An 18,796-nucleotide genomic window follows, 5' to 3' on the forward strand; every position below is an offset into this window, starting at 1 on the left:
CGCCCCCTAAATTCCCAATATTTCTTCACCTTTATTAGATGTGCAGCCCTGCCCCTCACTTTATGCTGGATGATCCTTTGAGGTCCCTTCCAATCCCTACCATTCTGTGATTCTGTGACACCACACAAATAGCCGCCTGGGTTGGGTGTGAATAGATAAACCCTCATGCACCTCTTGAATCTTACAGAAAAAAATTGAGGGATGAGGTAAACCTGGTCTGGAGCACAGCTCGATGATGCCATTCAGAAGCTCCCCTGTGCATCTGGTCCCTCCAGCCAATGTTTCGCACTATAATTGTCATTTGTGGTAGCTGTGCTGTTTTCCTGCTGAGAAGGGTTTGTAAGTCCTGTGGAAATATCTGTCCACTGGCTGCAAACTGAGGGACTGGCAAATCCCATTGGAGTTGACAAGGGGGAGGTGCAGGCAGGAAACGTTCATCCTTTTCCTTCTGCTTCCAGCCGACAGCTAGATTTCGGAGCAGGATGGTGGTTTCTGGCTGCTGAATTAAAAGCTTTCTTGCACCAGAAGAAACCAGGTTCATTTAACTGAGACCAGCATGCATCTACGGAGGTTTGCACAAGGGTATTTAAACACATGACTGCATGATGGTAGAAGAACAAAATGTCGTGCCTGCAACTTCTGATGACTGGTGTTGCAAATAAACCTCCTTGGGCAACTGTCATCTACATGGTGTCAGGGAATTCTCCAGTACAGAGGATTTATAGTTTTGCATTCAGAAATATACGTCTGACTGAAGCTTTCAAGAAATTTAAAGCAGATGCTCCTTTTCAGGGAATATGGGCTCTTCTCAGTGGCTTTGCAGCTTAAATTGAGGTATCTCTCCATCTCTGGGTCGGACTGTGTGTGTTCTTCCAAGTAAAAGTTGTGGGTTTTTTCTTTTCTTTCAGGGATTATGCATTTTTAGGAGTTTTATGATTGACCAGGTAGATAATGTATCTGTAGGAATTTTTTTGAGAGAGGATAATTGCACTGTAGTTATAGTATAAGCACATTTTAAAAAAGAACAAGGAGCAGGTTTTACGTTACTCTTTGGAAAAAAAAAATAAATTTGCTCAGCGGTAATAATAAGCTATTTGAGGGTTTGACATTTGGTGTTCGGCATCAGCTTTGGAGATTAGAACGCACTGAAAGAAATTGGCCAATGGAAAAGTATTAGTGGCGCTATCAAGTTAAGAAGCTATTCTGAAGTAATTTTCTACTAGCATCAGAGGACCTGCAGGAGTAGAGCAGAATTACAGCCTTCACACCCTCTAATGGAGATCTATTTGCTCTCTCCATTTACACCGTAGAAACATGGAACATTCCAAGTCAGAGTGCTGCACTGCTTACACGAAAGCTCAGGAGGACTTGGTGAAACCCTTGCCTTTAGACGATGAGTGCACTGCCAGTAATCGAGGCAGTGCCATTCAAAGCTACCCACTGTGCCAAAATGAAGTACTAGATGAGTTTTACCACCTTCTGAAAAAAATCCAGATGGCCATAAATAATGCATAACTCAATGATGAGACTAAGAAAAACTATTCTAACTTAATAACCTGATTATGAGGAGACTCTGCATGTAATTTTTGTCTTCATAGTTCAATACAGAAATATGGTGATTTTTGGGGGCAATATGGATAAACTTTGTATAAGAATCTAGTCTACTGGGCAATGATGGTAAGCAAGACTGATCTCACTTGCATCCTTTCAGAGGTCCATCTGCTGCTAGTAAAGCATGTCTTCTCTTGCCAACGGCTCACCTAAGCCATGCTACTGATTCTGGCTCTAGGAAAAAATATTTGTTTTATACACTGTCTACTCCAATCTTCCACAGTTCTCAACAGCAAAGTCATGTCAGGGGTCCGTCCATATACTTGACATCCTCACTGAATAGAAGCTGCATGGTTGAAATGAGTATTGCTGAGCTGTAGAGGTTCATGGTAACACAAGGCAGAAATGGGAGATCTCCTTTGGAGAATTTTCTGTGCTCGGAAGAGAGTAAAGCAGCAATATAACTCCATGGTTCCTTCCTCTCTGACTGAGAATGATGCTCTGAAATATTTCAGGAAGAAAATCTATCAATAAATGTTCCTTACTCCATTTGCTCCTTCTAGAGAATTTCTTCTAACTCTTTTGCAAAAAGTTCACTTTCAAAAACTGTATGGTATATGTCTCCACAGTAGCCAGGGCTGTAATTTCTCCAGTTCATGCTACCAGAGGACAGATATTACATGCTACTTATTTTACTTGTCTTATGCTTGATATAATTCAAGAGTACTTTCTTGTAACCCTTGAGAGAAAATTATTTCAACAAGGAAAATAAATGGTGAGAAAGCTCTTTTATCCATTCATCTACTGCGTGTCCCCTGCCTAAACTTCTTTGTGCTAAAGCAGTGACGTGCTAGTGCACGTGAGCGTGAGCAGAGATGAGTTTGTGTGCTGCTCCTATGAGATCCAGCATCTAAAAGAAGCTGGGTTTCCCTTCCTTTGGGAATTTGTCTCCTCTAAGGGAGAGTTATACCAAACCCTTAACATTTAAAGCTTACAGCTAGACCTTACAATAAGGATATCTTTAAGAACTATAGATGCATGAGATGCAGGGTTTCGGGGCTAGGGAAGAAAATTTGCCTTTTGGGGCTGTTTTAGCCTCTCAGTGTACACTTTGGCTCATGATCTTATTTCTTTGCAACATCAAGGCTTCATAATTAGCTTGTATAAAGAAAGTCATAACCTAGGACATGGATTAAAAAAAGAGAAGAAATGTTTCAAAATTCACAGTAAGTTTGCAAAAGTTGACAAGACTGATGAGAACTCGGGCTGATCGCCTAAAATCAAAAATCATGCAGTAAATTCCCAACCTTGGTCACTTTGCAGGGAGGAAGAAGAGGAGTGGTCACCACGTTGCAGCAATATGAGCTTCAGGTTGATTTTTTTTTTTTTTGTCCAGAATCAGAAGTTGCACTGAGTGTTTCTATGCAGCTTTCACATGGAGAAGGGGCACATGCTAGATTTGGCTTGTTTTGCTCATGATATAAATACCTTTTTTTCCCTTTTCTTTTCTTGTTTTTCAGCAACAGTTGGCCAAGAATATAAAATTTGGGCAGCCTCCACAAATGACAATTTCTGTGAGGACGATGGGGGAGGCAAACGCTAGTATAGAAGAGGATGTGTTGCTCAGTAGCCCCATGGAGATAGAGACTCAGCAGGACACAGTGATCTCAGACAGTGGTAACAAAGTAAGCACTCTAAATCAACGTATTCATGGATTATACATGTACTAAAACAGTGAAGTTCACTGGGGCGTAGCAGATGTCTCCAGTGAGGTGTAGCTGAGCTCAGCAGGCTGTTTGATGTGGGTGGGATCTCTCAGCTCGAGCTTCTTGGACTGGTGAGAAGCCTGTGCTCTTGGCATCCTAAGCTGGGTCCCACAGAACTGCCAGTTTGAACGTCTGCTCTGATCTTCCTCCATCACTCGCAGCATAGCTAGAAGACAGGAAATTTTTATTGTGAAACAGAAAATGTCTTGAAATATGGACTTGCCAGCATGGGAAGTTGTGCACAGCATCAAATGGCAAAAAGGAAAATCATTTTAAAATGAGAGGGGTCTGGAGCCTAAATCCCTAAATCCTGGCTCTTGGGGTAGATATCCATATTGCTCATGGAGAGGAACTGAAGGCAGAGAAGGGGCAGAAACATCCTGAGAATGCTTCCTAAATCCAAATGTCCAGTATAATGCAAAAAATTATTCAAATTATCCATGAAGACTTTGATACTGAGAACTGTAGACAATCAGGTGTCTGGAAAGAGCTTGTTCAGACAGTGAAGAAATGCAGTGAGTGATGGAAGCTTTCTGGAAATCCTCTAAGGTGTGAGACTGGTTCTGTGTGTTGCTGTAATGGCTGAAAGGAGTGTGGAGGGACAGAGGGACATCCTTCCCTTCCTGGAGGAGGCTGACTTTGTGCCAGGGAACCCTTGGGGAAGACAACTCTGGTGGGATTTGTCAGGGAACCAGGAGTTTGGGTAGGACCTGCACACTCACACCTCTCCCTCTGCAGTCTGGAAGGATAAAAATGCAGCTGAAGTAAGGTATATTTCTTCTGCTTCACAAATGCTCACTTTTGAAGCAATCAGTTAAGGTGAATCATGAGCATCCTGCATGTTCAAAGAGCCCAGTGGGATTGTGGCCAGGTTTTGACCATGTACCCTGGTGCCAGGTGAGACTCTGTGTTTGATACCAATGTATGTTCTCTGCAGACAGCCTCCTTGTAGGGTCCCAAATGTCACCTAGTGACCTCCAGCTCAAAGGAGAAAATAATTCAAGCACTAAGAAACCACTAGAGTATCTTTGTGTTGTAAGGAGGGAAAGACTCAGTCCTTACAACCTACTCTTTTAAATGCTATGTTTTGAAAACAAAATTAATGCCCCTTTTGCGTAGTTCTTTTTCCAAATACTGAAGGAGCAAACATCCTTACTCGAGGAGACTGCAGGCACCAACAAAACAACGTTACCTGCATAGGGTCAGCCAGAGCGCTCCGTACTTTCCTTTTCTCTTACTGTGAGCTGCTCGTTACCTGCTTTATCAGAGATTCCTGGTGCATGGCAGCTTGCCTGATTTTTGCTCCTGTCTCTGCTGTTGGCCTTGTAACTCCTCTGTGTGTTTATCTGCCTGGAATCGAACCTCTTTGCAGCAGAGCTGACGTCTGATCAGGTTCTTGTATTTTTTTCCTTAGGTGTAGGTCAGGAGAAAATAAAGTTACTAAGAGAGGATCGAAATCCTTTCTTTTGATTCGGTACCTGGTTATTTGGCTAAGGAAGCCTGAGTGTTTTGCCTTTTGTAGTGTCTTGTAGCAGCAACTGCTTCTGTACAGATAGCAACAGTTCAAGGAGCAGCAAAGAAACCCATAGCGTTTAGGAGCAAGTATTGGTTATCCAGCAATCCTGCAGTGACAGGAAACAGGATAAAAATCCTACTTGAACATGCATGATTTCGCAAGTCCTTTGAAACATATTTAGTAGATCCTTTGCATTTTAATATCTAGCTGTGGTAATCTTGTTCTCTAGTCCACTGACACCCTAGATGTGTTAAGAAAAATGAATTTGCCTGGAACAGGACATGAAGTGGAAGAAAAGGTAACAAAACTTTTACACTTGATTTGCACTGAGTTATTTTCTAATTTTAGTTACTAGAAGCCTGACAGTTTTTGCTTTAATACACGTTTCATTGTTTTATGATCATCCAAGGTTTTGTGAATGTTGCGCTGTTTGGGGGCTACTAAATAAGCAATAACTAAGATTGAGAAATGTTAAGAGTTGATTGCAGTTAACAGCAGAACTCGGTCTCTGCCAGTCTTGCAGCATTCCTGCATTTGATGTATTAATCATAGAGCCATAATTTTCATAAGTACTTCGACTACTTTGTTATGCCTACATGTAATTCAATAAGCATTTGCAAAATCTTCCATCAGCTTTAAAGTAATTGGTTCCCTGATTAGCATACGTTTAACCTCAGAAGATTACAGAGCTTTCTTGAAAACAATGTATGTGATTTTCTTTCCTTACAGAAGATGTTTTCTGCCTTCTTTTCTTTTTCTGTCTTCTTCTTCCCCTTGGATTGTGCTAAATACCAGGCTCAGGGAGATAGCTCAGTCACTTACGGGAGAGACTGATTACAGGCTCACTCTTCCATGTCCAGACATACAGTTCCACTGTACTTACTCATGAGAAGAGTCTTGCTAAATCACTTTATATTTGCACTTTCTGAATCCAAATATTTGAAGGGCAAGGGGAAAAAAGCACCAATAAAAGCTAGTATTGACTTACTTTATTTTTTGCTATTCTTTGGTGCTAGCTTGGACAACTCCACATTGACTGTGGAGGGAAGGTTTTCCACAGGCACTGTGCCAGTCTGAGATCCAATACTGTTGTCATCTCCCATGCAGATAGTACAGCTCTGTAGCTGTTCTATTGTAATGCTTAGAGAAGTCAATCTGACTTGCTCTTGCCTAAAGTATATAATCTAAATTACTTATAGATATTTATTCCACAGTAAGCAAACTTTAATACATCCCAGTGTTTGATGCTGCTTAAAACTCTGCCTCTGCCCTTCTCATTCCCAAGAACTTCTGAGTGGAGCTGAACTGTGAAAAAACTTCAGTTAGAATGGTCTAAGTAATTTTTAACTTAAAAGAATAAAAATATGTAGTAGTGGAAATGGGAAAATATTACAGGTGTAACTTTCATGTCCAAAGATCATAAATTGTATAACGGAAAAACAGGGTCTGAAATCTTTTCTGCCAATAACTTCTTTGAATGCAAAACTACAAAGACCTTGTGTGTGTGTGTGTGTGTGTGCGCGCTTTATTAATTTATATGGAACAAATAGCTTAATAATAGCTTATTGTGTTTGTGATACAAACAGGTCACTCCAGTCAAATCGTCTCGGCCAAAAAGACAATTTTCCTGTTCTGGCACAATTGAAACAATCAATTTGGATGCAGTTCCCCAGGCTGTTGCTCGTCTAGACAACAGTGCAGCTAAACACAAGCTATCAGTGAAGCCAAAAAAGCAGAGGATGTCGAGAAAGCACAAGAGATTAACAAAGGTATTGAATCACTGGTCAAACAGCGAGAGGAAGGAGGTTGTTTTTGAAGCTGGGTATAAAATAACTGTGTCTGAGTCCGTCAGGAGTAACTATAGACAGAGGACTGTCTTAAGATGTGATTAACACTGTTAGAGATAGCTATTGGAAGCTACTTCAACAAATCTCATGTCTTCAAGGCAAAACAGAATGCATGCTTCTTTCATTGTGTCTTGAAATCTAGATAGAGACCTAAAGATGAAACCCTAGCTGGAGAGAAGATGCAAAGAAGTGTTAATATAGACAGCTGAGACAAATACTACTTACACATGAAGTACTTCCACTAGGATTTTACATTGGGAGAGCTTTCTGATTCTAGTTTTTCCAGTAAAAAAATAGGTCATAAAGGTCTGAAGGGGATCTGCCACTGTTAATGCTGCTCTGGTTACAGGCAATCAGCTAGTGCAAATTGGTTGGGAAAAAAGTAGATTCTCTAAAACTGGCATATTTTCTGACAGTGACAATATCATTGTCTTATAAGAAAGAATAAGACTTGAGTAACGCCGCTCTTGCTACAGCTAGAGTGAATTATCACATCCTCGCTTTGTACATTTACTGCATGGCAGTTTTGTTTTTTATCCTGACATCTTACCAGTGCTAGTAAACGAGACAAGACTATTCAACTAATACAGGGTTCAGGAGAGGCCACTGTCCTCTCTTCCGCACCATTGTACTTGCATTCATCACTCTTGCAGTGAAGACATTAAATTTAAACCTCTTGTTTATACAGAATGTTTAACTGGAGCCAAATGGCTCAACAAATGATAGCTAGACAGGGCATTTCCCTAGCTGTTTTCCTCACAGAAAGTGCTGGGAAGCACTCTTCGGGTGCAGCTTAGCTTCCAACCATCTCGCTACAGAAACAAGGAGTAAGCTGCGAAGAGAATCTGCATTTGGTTTATTGCAGGTATTGCACCCACACACCAGGGCTGTGGGGCAAGGATGGAGAACCACTCCACAGTTGGCACATGCCTTGGTACAGTACAGCATTGTTAGAGACCTCTAAATTCTCTGTCTGTGCATGGTCCCACAGTTCCGGCAGTAGAACTGGAGTCTCAGTGCAGCTAATGAGGATGATATCCTGGCTCAGGATTTATGGAAAGCAACCAAATTGTGTTTCCCTGAGCAGTGTTCTTTCCTGGCTAGCATTGCGGAGTGCTTTTCTGCAGGCAACAGCTTCTGTCTCTGCAAGTAACAGCTAGATTTGCCATGAAAGAACTGGCAAAACAATGCCCTTAAGCAGGCAGTAATTATTTCAGGCTTAAAGGATGAAGTTCTAAGTAGTAGAACAGGCATATGAAACTTGTGCTCTATTCCCTGGGCTTCTGTAAATTTGAAATGGCAGGTCTCAATCTGGATTAGCTCACGTACAACAAATGGTGATTCAATATTTAGCATTATACTGTTAACACTGTTAGGATGTTTTCTTTCTTTTAAAGATTCTCATCTAAATAGATGAGAGGCATGGGATCTATGATGATGTGATCCATAAATTGGGGTGTGTGTGTTGGCTCTGGATCTAAACAATTGTTGGTTTTTTTTAAAAAAAAAAAAGTTGCTTTGCATTTGCAACTGATTGTTTGTTCACTGTAAAGAATAACAAGCCAATAGGCAATATTCAGTAACTCCAAACTTATCTCCCAATTTTAGGGATCACAAAGTTTAACTATAACAGAATTTGAGCCAGAAGACCTAGAAACACAGCTGTATGGAGACACGTACCCGGGTTATAATGGACACATCATAGCAGACAAACTAATCCAGAAGAGAGAAGAGCAGAAGCAGTTTCAGCTGGCAGAGGAGAAAAGAACTGAAGATCACTGGGGGATCTTTGAGGCTGAAAGGATAAGACAGATTGTAGAAATGGAAGAACAAAGAGAAATGGAAGAACAAAGGTGCCAAGAACTTGAGCAGATGCAGAAAGAGCAGGAGAGAAGGCCTTGTGAAGAAGAGAGGAAGCAGTATCTCCTTGAAGGAGAGACATCTTTGGAAATAGAACAACAAACATGCCGTAAAGAGGAAAGAAGACTGCTGGAGGCTGAAAAGAGGCAAGAGCTGGAGGAGCAGAGGTGCCAGGAACTGGAGAAGCAGAGGCAGAAGGAGTTGAAGGAGCAGCAGGGACAAGAGCTAGAGGAGCAGAAGCGCCAGGAACAAGAGGAGCAACAGAGACGAGAGCTAGAGGAGCAGAAGCGCCGGGAACAAGAGGAGCAACAGAGACGAGAGCTGGAGGAGCAGAGGTGCCAGGAAAAAGAGGAGCAACAGAGACGAGAGCTGGAGGAGCAGAAGCTCCAGAAACGGGAGGAGCAACAGAGACGAGAGCTGGAGGAGCAGAAGTGCCAGGAAAAAGAGGAGCAACAGAGACGAGAGCTGGAGGAGCAGAAGCTCCAGAAACGGGAGGAGCAACAGAGACGAGAGCTGGAGGAGCAGAAGCTCCAGGAACAAGAGGAGCAACAGAGACAAGAGCTGGAGGAGCAGAAGCGCTGGGAACGGGAAGAGCAGAGATGCAAGGACCTGGAGGAGAAACAGAGACGAGAGCTGGAGGAGCAGAAAAGCCTAGAGCTAGAAAAATTAAAGCAACATGAGATTAAAAAGCAGTGTCAAGAGGAAAAAGAAAGAAATTGGCTGGAGGAACAAAGAGAACTCAAGGAACAAAAGGAGGAAGAAAACCAGAGACGAGAGCTAGAAGAGAAAGAGCTTCAAGAAGCTGAAATAAAACTGAAGCAGGACAAAGAAGCTGAGAGCCTCCAACAACAGAAAAAACAGGAGGAACAAAGGCAGCATTTGAAGGAGAAAGGAGAAAAGACAGAGAAGGAACAACCTCAGCAAGTAATGGATAAGAAAAAGAAACGGGAAGAGCATAGAAAACACAAGCTCACAAAACAAATGCACATGGAAAGTGCAGAGGGTGTGCAACAAGATGAACCGAAGCAGCAAAAGGAACAAAATGAACAAGAGTGGAACAAGCTGGAAGAGCAGGAGGTAGACACAGAAGGACAAAATATTCCCCAAAACCAACAGGAAAAATCCTTGGAACAGCAACAGGACAAGGATCAGCTGTCTTCTGGAGGGGCTGGTAGGCATCCGGTAGAGGAGAAGCTCCAAGAAAGATCAAGATCACAAAAACTCAAACAGCCAGAAAAAGAGAATAAAACAGCAGAAGAAGTCCTAGCCCAGAAACTGAAGAGAGAAGTTGAGGCTCAGGAGCAAAAGCGAATAGGGGAAGAACTTCGGTGGCAAGAGGTAGACGAAAGACAGACTGCATCCAGACCTTTCACATTTCAAGTGTCTTCTGGAGACAAACAGATCATATTTCAGAAAGTAAATCTGAGTCCAGTCATGCCCGTCAAAGGAGCAGGGCTCTCTTCTCCATCCGTCAAAGACTACAGGATGCAGACTTCTAGCAAGGGCTCTCACACGCTCCCGTCATCTGTGTGTGTACCCCATACAGCTATTTTGGTTACTGGGGCGCAGCTGTGTGGCACAGCAGTTAACTTGAACCAGATAAAGGACACGGCTTGTAAATCACTGCTTGGCTTAACGGAAGAGAGAAAAAACGTGGATATTCCTTCACCAGAGAAGGCCTGGAAAAAAACCCAGGATCCCAAACCCAGCAGCAGTAAAATGAAATATGCACAAGAGACATTGAACAACCAGGCTGTACTTGCTGAGTGGGCCTCCATCCGCTCCAGGATCCTAAAGAACGCAGAAAACAGCAAATATCACGAGAGAGACCGAGTAAGCGTCTGCAGACACAGTGATGACTGGACACCCCGAGGACGAGGTGCTCCCCATGGCAACTTGAGGAAGACCCTATCTGCAAATGCAAAGTTCTCAATAACACCAGCATGGCAGAAATTTTCAGAAGCTTCAAAAACCAATTCAGACACTGAGAATGTGAGTGCAGCAAAAGGCAACGAAACAGTGGCTGTGGGAAGAATCACTGGCTCATCCACTGATTGGAAGGAGGATGTGGCTTCCACTCTTAAGGATAACTTAGCTGAAAAGGCTAAGGAGAAAACAGAAAGCCATAGTGAAGTGACAGACAACACAGAAGGCTGTAAATTTGCAAAAGATCTTCCATCATTCCTTGTTCCAAGTTTTCCTCATTCTCCGGGTAAAGAATTACCCCAGGCAGAACCTCCCAGTGCTCTGGAAAATCAGCAGAATAACAGCACGAAAAAAGCAGACAAACCAGCGCCAAGTGGAGAAGAAAATGTTTCTCCTTTTGGGATAAAGTTGCGAAGGACAAACTACTCTTTACGTTTCCATTATGATCAACAGGCAGAGCAAAGGAAAAAGAAAAGATACAGTACAGGAGATAGTTTTGATGGTGTGCCTGACCCATTAGTTACGACAGAAGGTGAGAAAGAATCTGCTGGTTTTGCTCCACAAGAGAGTACGTCCCCTGGCACAGGGAGAGCAAACGTCCCCAGTAATTTAAAAGACTCCAAAGACTCTTCAGTTGCTGTGGTGGAGATTTCACAACCAGCAGGCACACCAGTGGTCCTACCAGCCACCAGCCAGAGTGCTTTACCCCCTCATGAGAAACCAGCGTGCAAGTCACTGGTCCCACAGAAACCTGCTTTAGCCCCAAAGCCCACCAGCCAGACACCACCATCATCTCCTCTCTCTAAAATGAACAGATCAAACCTAGCTGATACGTTAGGGCAGAGGTTGGTTAAAGCTGAATCAGAAGGTGGCTGGAGGAAAGAAGACAGAGCAAACACAGTGCACCCCACAGCATCCAATGAGCCCAAAAATGAAGAGGAAGAAATCAGAGAAAAGAAGTCGTTTTTCCCATCTATAAGTATTCCATGGAGAGAAAAAAATGACAAAAAGCCTGAGCCATTGAAGAAAGGTCTGTATTTTTCAAAGGTCATTTAGCTATTGTCTGCGTTTCCAAAATGAGATACTGGAGGTCCAGAGGAAGGCATTTGGTCTTAAGCTAGAATTTTTACCTGGCATGTTATTTGTGGAGTACCACTGCATTGCTTAGGGTAGTCTGAATCACTGGGAGTTCCCATTCGCACAATTTAGTTCAGAAACACACAAACTCAGCGTGACCAGCGCGACCTGCTTAAGAAAGTTAATTTCAAGGAGGTAACTGAAGTGTGCATGTGTGTTTTCCTTGGTAGAGAAGTTACCTAGTTAGTCAGATGATGGACTCTGTTCTGTGTGGAATGGTGTCATCAGAGCAGGAGTAATTTTTATAATTTACATTATATTGTTTTTATTTTTAGGGGAATATTATCTAGCTTAAAAAAATATTAAGATCTAGGTCCCGTTATAGTGCCAATCCTGGGAAAATTTTTCAGTCTAAGCCAACACAGGTGGGCACAGGAGTCTTCATTTCAGAGGCATTCTTCAGTAATAGAGACAATTACAGTAGCAATAGTGGCTCTTCTGAGGAGTGTTGAAAGCCCCTGTGTCCTGAAGTAGTATTTTGTACAACAGTAAAAATTACCCCTTCAGCGTAAGGACATTCAAACGAGCAAGGCAGGAATTCAGCATTTAATTGGGAAATCCCAATTTTCTCCATTCTCCAATTTCGCAAGCATCAAAACACTTCTCAAAACCATATCCCGGTGGAACTGCTGCTTATTTTTTACTATTTTTTTACACTTTTTCCTTTCCCTTCCATTTTCAACTGAGGGTTTATGGAAACTAGTTGGAGGCACAGCTGCTGGCCCGGGAGAGCAGAGCCCAGGCCAGCTGAGGCTTTCTGTGCCCACTGAGCTCTGCAGGGATGCCTTGGCACCCCAGGGTGCTCCCTGCCACCCACAGCTATATGTACCGGGTGCTATTCCCAATTTCATGCAGGGTACAGAAAGTCAAATGCTCAAGGGATGATTTAAAAAAAACCCACAACACATTTTTAAAGAGGTTTAAGTTTGGACTTCTGCCCTTAAATATGGCTGGAAAATCAGGGAACTGTAGTATGTAGTGGCTGGATCCCTTTTGTCAGAGGTGTAAAAAATGAATGCATATGTATCACTTTCAATTAAATTTTTTACCTCATATAGTGGGAGTACATGTAGTAAATTGCTATAGCTCTAAGAGTCTGGAGTAGGCTTTTTTTTCAAAAAAAAAAAAGGATAAATTAGGACATGTGAATGAGTGTGTTGAATTAGGTCTTATTCTTCAGGCATAAAAACTGTTTCAAGACTTGACAGAGTCCACGAAGGCCTGTGAACGGCACGGCGTTCGACGGCCTTAGCTCCAGAGTTTTCACCAGGTAGAGAAGTTGTACTGGTTTGTTTGAGACATGAGATGTGCATTACTTAACCAGTTTTTTTCATGTTTTCTTTCAGAAAAACCGGTCCTCCAGAGCAGGCACTCTTTAGATGGCTCTAAATTAATGGAAAAAGTTGAAACTTCACAACCGCTTTGGATTACATTAGCACTGCAAAAGCAAAAGGGATTCCGTGAGCAGCAAGCGACAAGGGAAGAGAGGAGACAAGCCAGAGAGGCGAAGCAAGCAGAGAAGCTCGCTAAAGAAAATGTAAAGAACCTTTAGAAACCTGCCCATGAGAAATACTGATACCATCATTATAAATGGTTGTTATAATACCTAGTTGTGTTATGTGGAAGGGAATTTTTTTTGATGTTTGGTTTGTAAGATTTTATAAAAGCTAAAATGACAGTGAGTAAAAAAGTAGTCTGAAAGTCTGGAGTCCCCTTTTACAAAACTGAGACCTCCAGGAGAAAATACTATGCAACAGTGTGACAATTTTAGTGTAAAATCTGATGCCGTAATATCAGGTGGTAGTTAATGGCAATAATATGCACGACCACTGTGCAGGTGATGGAACAGAAAAATTGTATGCCACATGTTTCTTTCAAAGCTTGAGTAAATAAGATGTTAAGCCTTAATCCTTGGGGAATAACAGCTGGAATACTCATTTATAGGTAAATATAGGTGAATATTAGTAAGTTTGAATCTATTTTTATCGTAACATATATTATTTGGATAAAATGTAGACAAATGAAAGAAACGAACCACCGTGTGAAACATTCAAATGCCTAAACCAGGCACTGAATTCGAGTATCACTCTGTGTTCTTCTCTAAATAGCTATTTACTGTCCGTGGTTTTCTATCAGTAAGAAAAACGCTTCTACTTATAGTGCCAAAGTGATGCTACACAAGCAGTGATGCTGTATATAGATACCACAGATGGTAGAAAGGGAGATTATGTGGATAACTAAGTATATTTTGATGTTTGTTATGAGACCCAAATTTCTGATGGACACGTGTGAGATTACAGACATAGATAACTGGCGAAAGAAAACAGTAGTGGGCGTGAAGTTGCCCACAGATGCACACTGTGGTTTCAGTGCTGTTTTTAACAGGTAGGGCTGGCTCAAACCGTTCAATATTTTGACTAAATGGCAAGATGATAAAATTAACTTTGTGAGGTTTTTTTACCGTCTTTAATAACTGTTAGTTTTAGAAGTATCAAGGTGTTTTGAGTCTTTGCCGAAAAGGAAGGTTAAGGACAGTACAGGTGATGAATGAAAGCATCAAGTGTGACATCTCTTACCTGAAGCCACTACCTGAGAGACTGTTTCTCCTTTAGCAGTTTTCCTTCTCTGTTCTAGGCTGCTGTAACTAATCAGTCAGATACTAAAAGCAGCAGCAGCAAAACAAGCACGCTGCAGAAATCTACAACTCAAGAAGGGGAGAAGAAAATTGAGACTGCTGTGTCAAGACTAGAAAGAAGGGAGCAGCTAAAAAAGTCAAACACCCTTCCAACTTCTGTGACAGGTACAGTGAGAGATTCGGTTTTACTCTAGGAAAAATGCAGTTCAGAAATGGTATTGCATGAGAAAGTGAATGAATGATTCCCGCGCCCCCCCATATATTACCCCTAGAATTACAAACGCATTTTCTTTCAGCACAGAACAACACAACTTATCTGTCTTGTGTGCTGGCCATTATGCTGGAAGCACATAATTTCAACAGGTTTTTACCAGATTCCCCAGGTTATTAGGGTTGCACTACCGCATTTCCTTAGAATTGCCCCAGTTCAAGTTAAAAACAATAGGCTGTCTCCCCCGGCCATATCCAACAGTGTTTTTGGAACATGACTAATGCACATTAGAGGGATTTGATTTACTGTAGATTGCAATTGCAGCACTGTTTTGCCTGTAGGTTGGGGGTTAGCACAGAGAGAGAATGATACTTAACTTCTACAAAGTGTATTTGTGTAGGAAATGAAGCATATTGTGTTCCCACACCTCCCAGTTTGCCAAGGAGAAATACTCATCCCAGAATATTTGGAATGAGTAGTCTCATTTTATTCAAAAAATGCAAAAACTAATCAATTCAGTTGAAGGTAGCCTGTCACTTTGAATGTAGGACTTCTTCCTCCCAGTCAAGTATTTGGGATGGAAGGTTGGAACCAGAACCTACTACTTCATCTGTCACTTCAGATAAGCTGAAACAACTACATATTCAAAAGGCAGGCACATTAAAATAAATACTTCCCCAGAGTACGTGCAAGGTGATTGTTGAAATAGACTTGCCAAATATTTCTCTAGCCAACATTAGTCCTAGGCAAAAGGCTGCGTAGAAGAGTACAGACAGGTGTCGAAGCAACCTTTTTACAGGTTGCACAGTAAATAGTGTGGGCTTCTTCGGCAGCAGATCCACGCATCAGCTGAATCTATTCAGTACCACTCCAAGCTAAGAATTAGAGAATGCAACTATTGAAAGCAATAGGTAATTAATTTATCTAATCTGCAACAGCAAAGGCTAAAACAGTGCTCCTCCTGCATTATGGACTGTTCCAAGCTGAACAACCCCCTTGCATGCCTGTATTCAGCTGGTTCAGCAGCTGCATGTCCCCACTGCAGATATCCCTGAGAACTTCACATGCAACATCTTGGGTTGGACTAGATGATCTTTGAAAGTCCCTTCCAACCTAAACCAAAGATCTCGCATAGGTTGCCCAAAACTTTCCTGTTCCCTGTTAGCTTGCTTTCAGTGTCCAAACTGGCTTTGGAGGTTGGCCTTGTAAAGCTGGAGCAGCGTTCCAGCATTCCTATCAGCCTGTGACAGGGCTCTATTGCAGCCCTACCCCGAAAGATTCAGTGGTACGATGTTACGCTGTACATGGACAATTCTAGCAGAAATCAAACTCTAGCACAGTAGGTGATGCCAAAGCAGATGAAAGAAGGGCCAAAACCCAATTATCCTTGGTCAGTCTGTCTGCACTATAATGAGAGTTTCAGGGGGAAATTCAAGAGGAATTACCAATTTTGATTTACCTAAAGTGAAAGCACAGAACTGTGTTCGCCCTAAAGGAAACAGTGACTGGATTTCTGTGTGATTAGTGGCTACATTTGGAACCAAGTAGACGTTATCAAGTATACAAACATACTATATATATAAAAGCATTTGTTTATTATGGATGATGACACTGATTTGAGTTTCCCACAAATAGGAGAGCATGTAAGGCAGAAGATCAGGCTAGACCATGTTTAAAATAAAAGTTTCTGAATCCTCCTCTAAGGACATTAAAAAAACACACAAAAGTTGAAGAAGTTGGTATATTTCAGGCTTGCACTTGAGTCTTGTACAACAGGAACTGATAAGAGAGTGCAACCTTTAAAATAGCATAAATTACCATGACCTTTAAAATAACTAGCTTTCCAAAGTGTCCGTCTACAGCAATTGCTGCTACTACTATTCATTTACTTATAGCTAAAAATACATGATTAAAGATTTACTAAAAAGAAAAAAACCTCAGTTTTTGCCATCCATGCAATTTTAAAGCTTTTTAAAACATTCAAAACCTGAAAATGAAATGCAACTAAAAGTAATTGGGACTAAATATGAACATTTAACAAATATAGCTTTTTGGTTCATGAAAAATAAAATGTTTAAGAGGGGATTAGTGAGGAGTTATTTTGCAACTAAGATTTTAGGAGTTACTCCATAGATTTCAGATAGGACTTAGTTCTATCCAGGCTGCTTATCTCCCCACGTGACTCCTACAATACACTTCTACAGTTCTGCTCTGTAAAGGTACTTGTCAGAAATCAGCTGCTTATTCAACACTTGCTCTTGCTGAGACAGCTGTTTGTCTTAAATACACTATTTTAAAGAAAATGTGAAAACAGCTGTTGGAGAAAGCTGGTTCATTTCTTCTTCAGGATAGTCTCATGGGAGCGGTTAACAGGCAGAAAACTATAGGACCGCTTTCTTCTCTGTGCTTATTAAGAACTCTAATCTGAAAAGCCAGTCTAAATCCTACTGAATACAGTTGGGTTACACCTGTTCAGCAGCTGCATTACCAAAGAGAACTAAAAATCCAGCTTTATTTCCCATTGTTTGCTACATTGCAGATGAAATTAAAATAGTTTATGTAAAGAAGATAAGTGGCAAATTGGAAATGTATTCTCTGGATCTCACAGAGACTGAAAATTTTGTCCCTGTTTTTGTGAGTTACACTACTTGGAGTCATCTCTGAAAAAGGAAACTCAGCTCCTCCTAACTTGATTAGTTTGCAAATACAATAAAAAGTAAGATTTAACTAAAAGGGTTGGAAATAAATATGAAGTACTAGATCAGAACATCTTCACAGAAAAGAAGCAAAATCTCTAGAATCCTGCAACAAAGTACAGGGTTCAACTAATTTTCTTTTTTCTCTTCCTCTCCCACCCCATCAAAACCAGTGGAAATTTCAGATTCTGTTCCATCAACCCCACTGGCGAAGGAGGTGGCCAAGAGATTCTCTACGCCTGATGCTAACCCTGTGTCAACAGAACCAGCCTGGCTTGCGTTAGCCAAGAGGAAAGCAAAAGCCTGGAGTGACTGTCCGCAGATCATAAAGTAAACTGTAAAATTACATCTCTAGTGCTATTAATTGCTTTCTTTTTATTTATTCCGCTTTTTACACATGACAAAACTGAAACTGCATGTATTGAAGGACTGAAAACTGAACTGATTGCCACTTTGCTCGAGCTCACTGTATAGTCTATTCAAGTCATATATTCCACTGCTCTGACAAATAGCTAAATGAGGTCACGGCAAAAATTTCAGAGCCAGACTCTCTCAAAAATTTAAGAGTGCTCAGATACTGGGTGTAAATTTTAGCAAGTATCATAAAAAGGGCCAGAACTTCAATTCAGAATCATCTTCAATTCTGTGAGTATCTGGTTCTGGAATTTTAGGTCTCTACACTTATGCGGAGATCTCAAAAATTTTTTTCAACACTCTATTGTTGAAAATGAAGGCAAGATGCATGTTCCCTTCTCTTATTCCTAGATTTTTTTTTTTAAGTGTTAAACTGTTTGAACTGTCAGTTCTACCTGCTATTTGAAAGCTTCTTCCCTAATGAAGAACTGCGGGAGATACCTTCCCACCTGCAAATGATAAGTAGAAAGATGGTACCATCCAAATGCTGAGATAATTTCTTTCATCATAGGATTAATACACTATGTCTGTATTCCCTCACTCCTAGGAAGCAAACAATTCTTCCTACATTACAATAAAACATTATTTGAACAAAAGTCAGAAAGTTTTCAGAAAGAAGCCAGAGAGTCAGTGTTCCTTCTAGTCATGTAAGTGCATCACTGTTTGTGCTTGGCCATATTTAAGATGCAAAGAGACAGTGATTGCAGATTACAACTTTAAATCAATCGACAGGAACTAAAATAAGTAAAATATTCCTGTGCTCACGGAGCTGGAGAATTATTCTCAGTAAGCTCCCACAGGAGTAAGACTTGCAGAACTGAAGTTAACTGAGAGCTGATCGCTAAGCCAGTGAGTCTCAAGAGTTTTAACTCTGCGTTCTTCCTGGTACTGCTCCATGTGCAACTCCAGGTAGTTCAGATAACTTCCTGTACTTTGACCAATACAGCCAGAACACTTCAGAAAGATGTTTACTTATCCCATCTCAGGTATCTGCTGTGGCAATTGAACACTTTTATTACTTCTTGTAACTAAAATAGAAACGTTCACCCCCTCCCTCTTACAAAAAAGGATAAAGTCCATAATGTAATAAAAATTTTACTATCCTCAACATTCCACAGAAATAGCTAGATCTACATTTTTAAAAGTCACCCTAGGAAATAAATTTGTAACACACCAGAGTTTGTTTTACAAGGAAGTCTTTTACAAATTTGAACGCCTCCTTCTTGTAACCGTTAAG

At 41.2% G+C, this 18,796-nt stretch overlaps 1 protein-coding gene across 2 annotated transcripts in view; it reads left to right on the forward strand.

The window, feature by feature from the left end:
* Window positions 1-17,479, forward strand: part of CRACD (capping protein inhibiting regulator of actin dynamics) — a 58,175-nt gene extending 40,696 nt beyond the window's left edge. For both annotated transcript variants that reach the window (XM_086612202.1, XM_009983451.2), the window contains exons 4-10: window positions 3,072-3,236; window positions 5,063-5,131; window positions 6,420-6,602; window positions 8,289-11,496; window positions 12,950-13,140; window positions 14,238-14,403; window positions 17,319-17,479. In XM_086612202.1, the coding sequence (XP_086468328.1) occupies window positions 3,072-3,236; window positions 5,063-5,131; window positions 6,420-6,602; window positions 8,289-11,496; window positions 12,950-13,140; window positions 14,238-14,403; window positions 17,319-17,479 (4,143 nt within the window). The remainder of the gene's footprint in view (window positions 1-3,071; window positions 3,237-5,062; window positions 5,132-6,419; window positions 6,603-8,288; window positions 11,497-12,949; window positions 13,141-14,237; window positions 14,404-17,318) is intronic.
* The last annotated feature ends 1,317 nt before the right edge of the window (window positions 17,480-18,796 follow it).

The sequence above is a fragment of the Tauraco erythrolophus genome, chromosome 5 (assembly GCF_009769465.1).
Source record: "Tauraco erythrolophus isolate bTauEry1 chromosome 5, bTauEry1.pri, whole genome shotgun sequence".
Lineage (NCBI taxonomy): Eukaryota > Metazoa > Chordata > Aves > Musophagiformes > Musophagidae > Tauraco > Tauraco erythrolophus.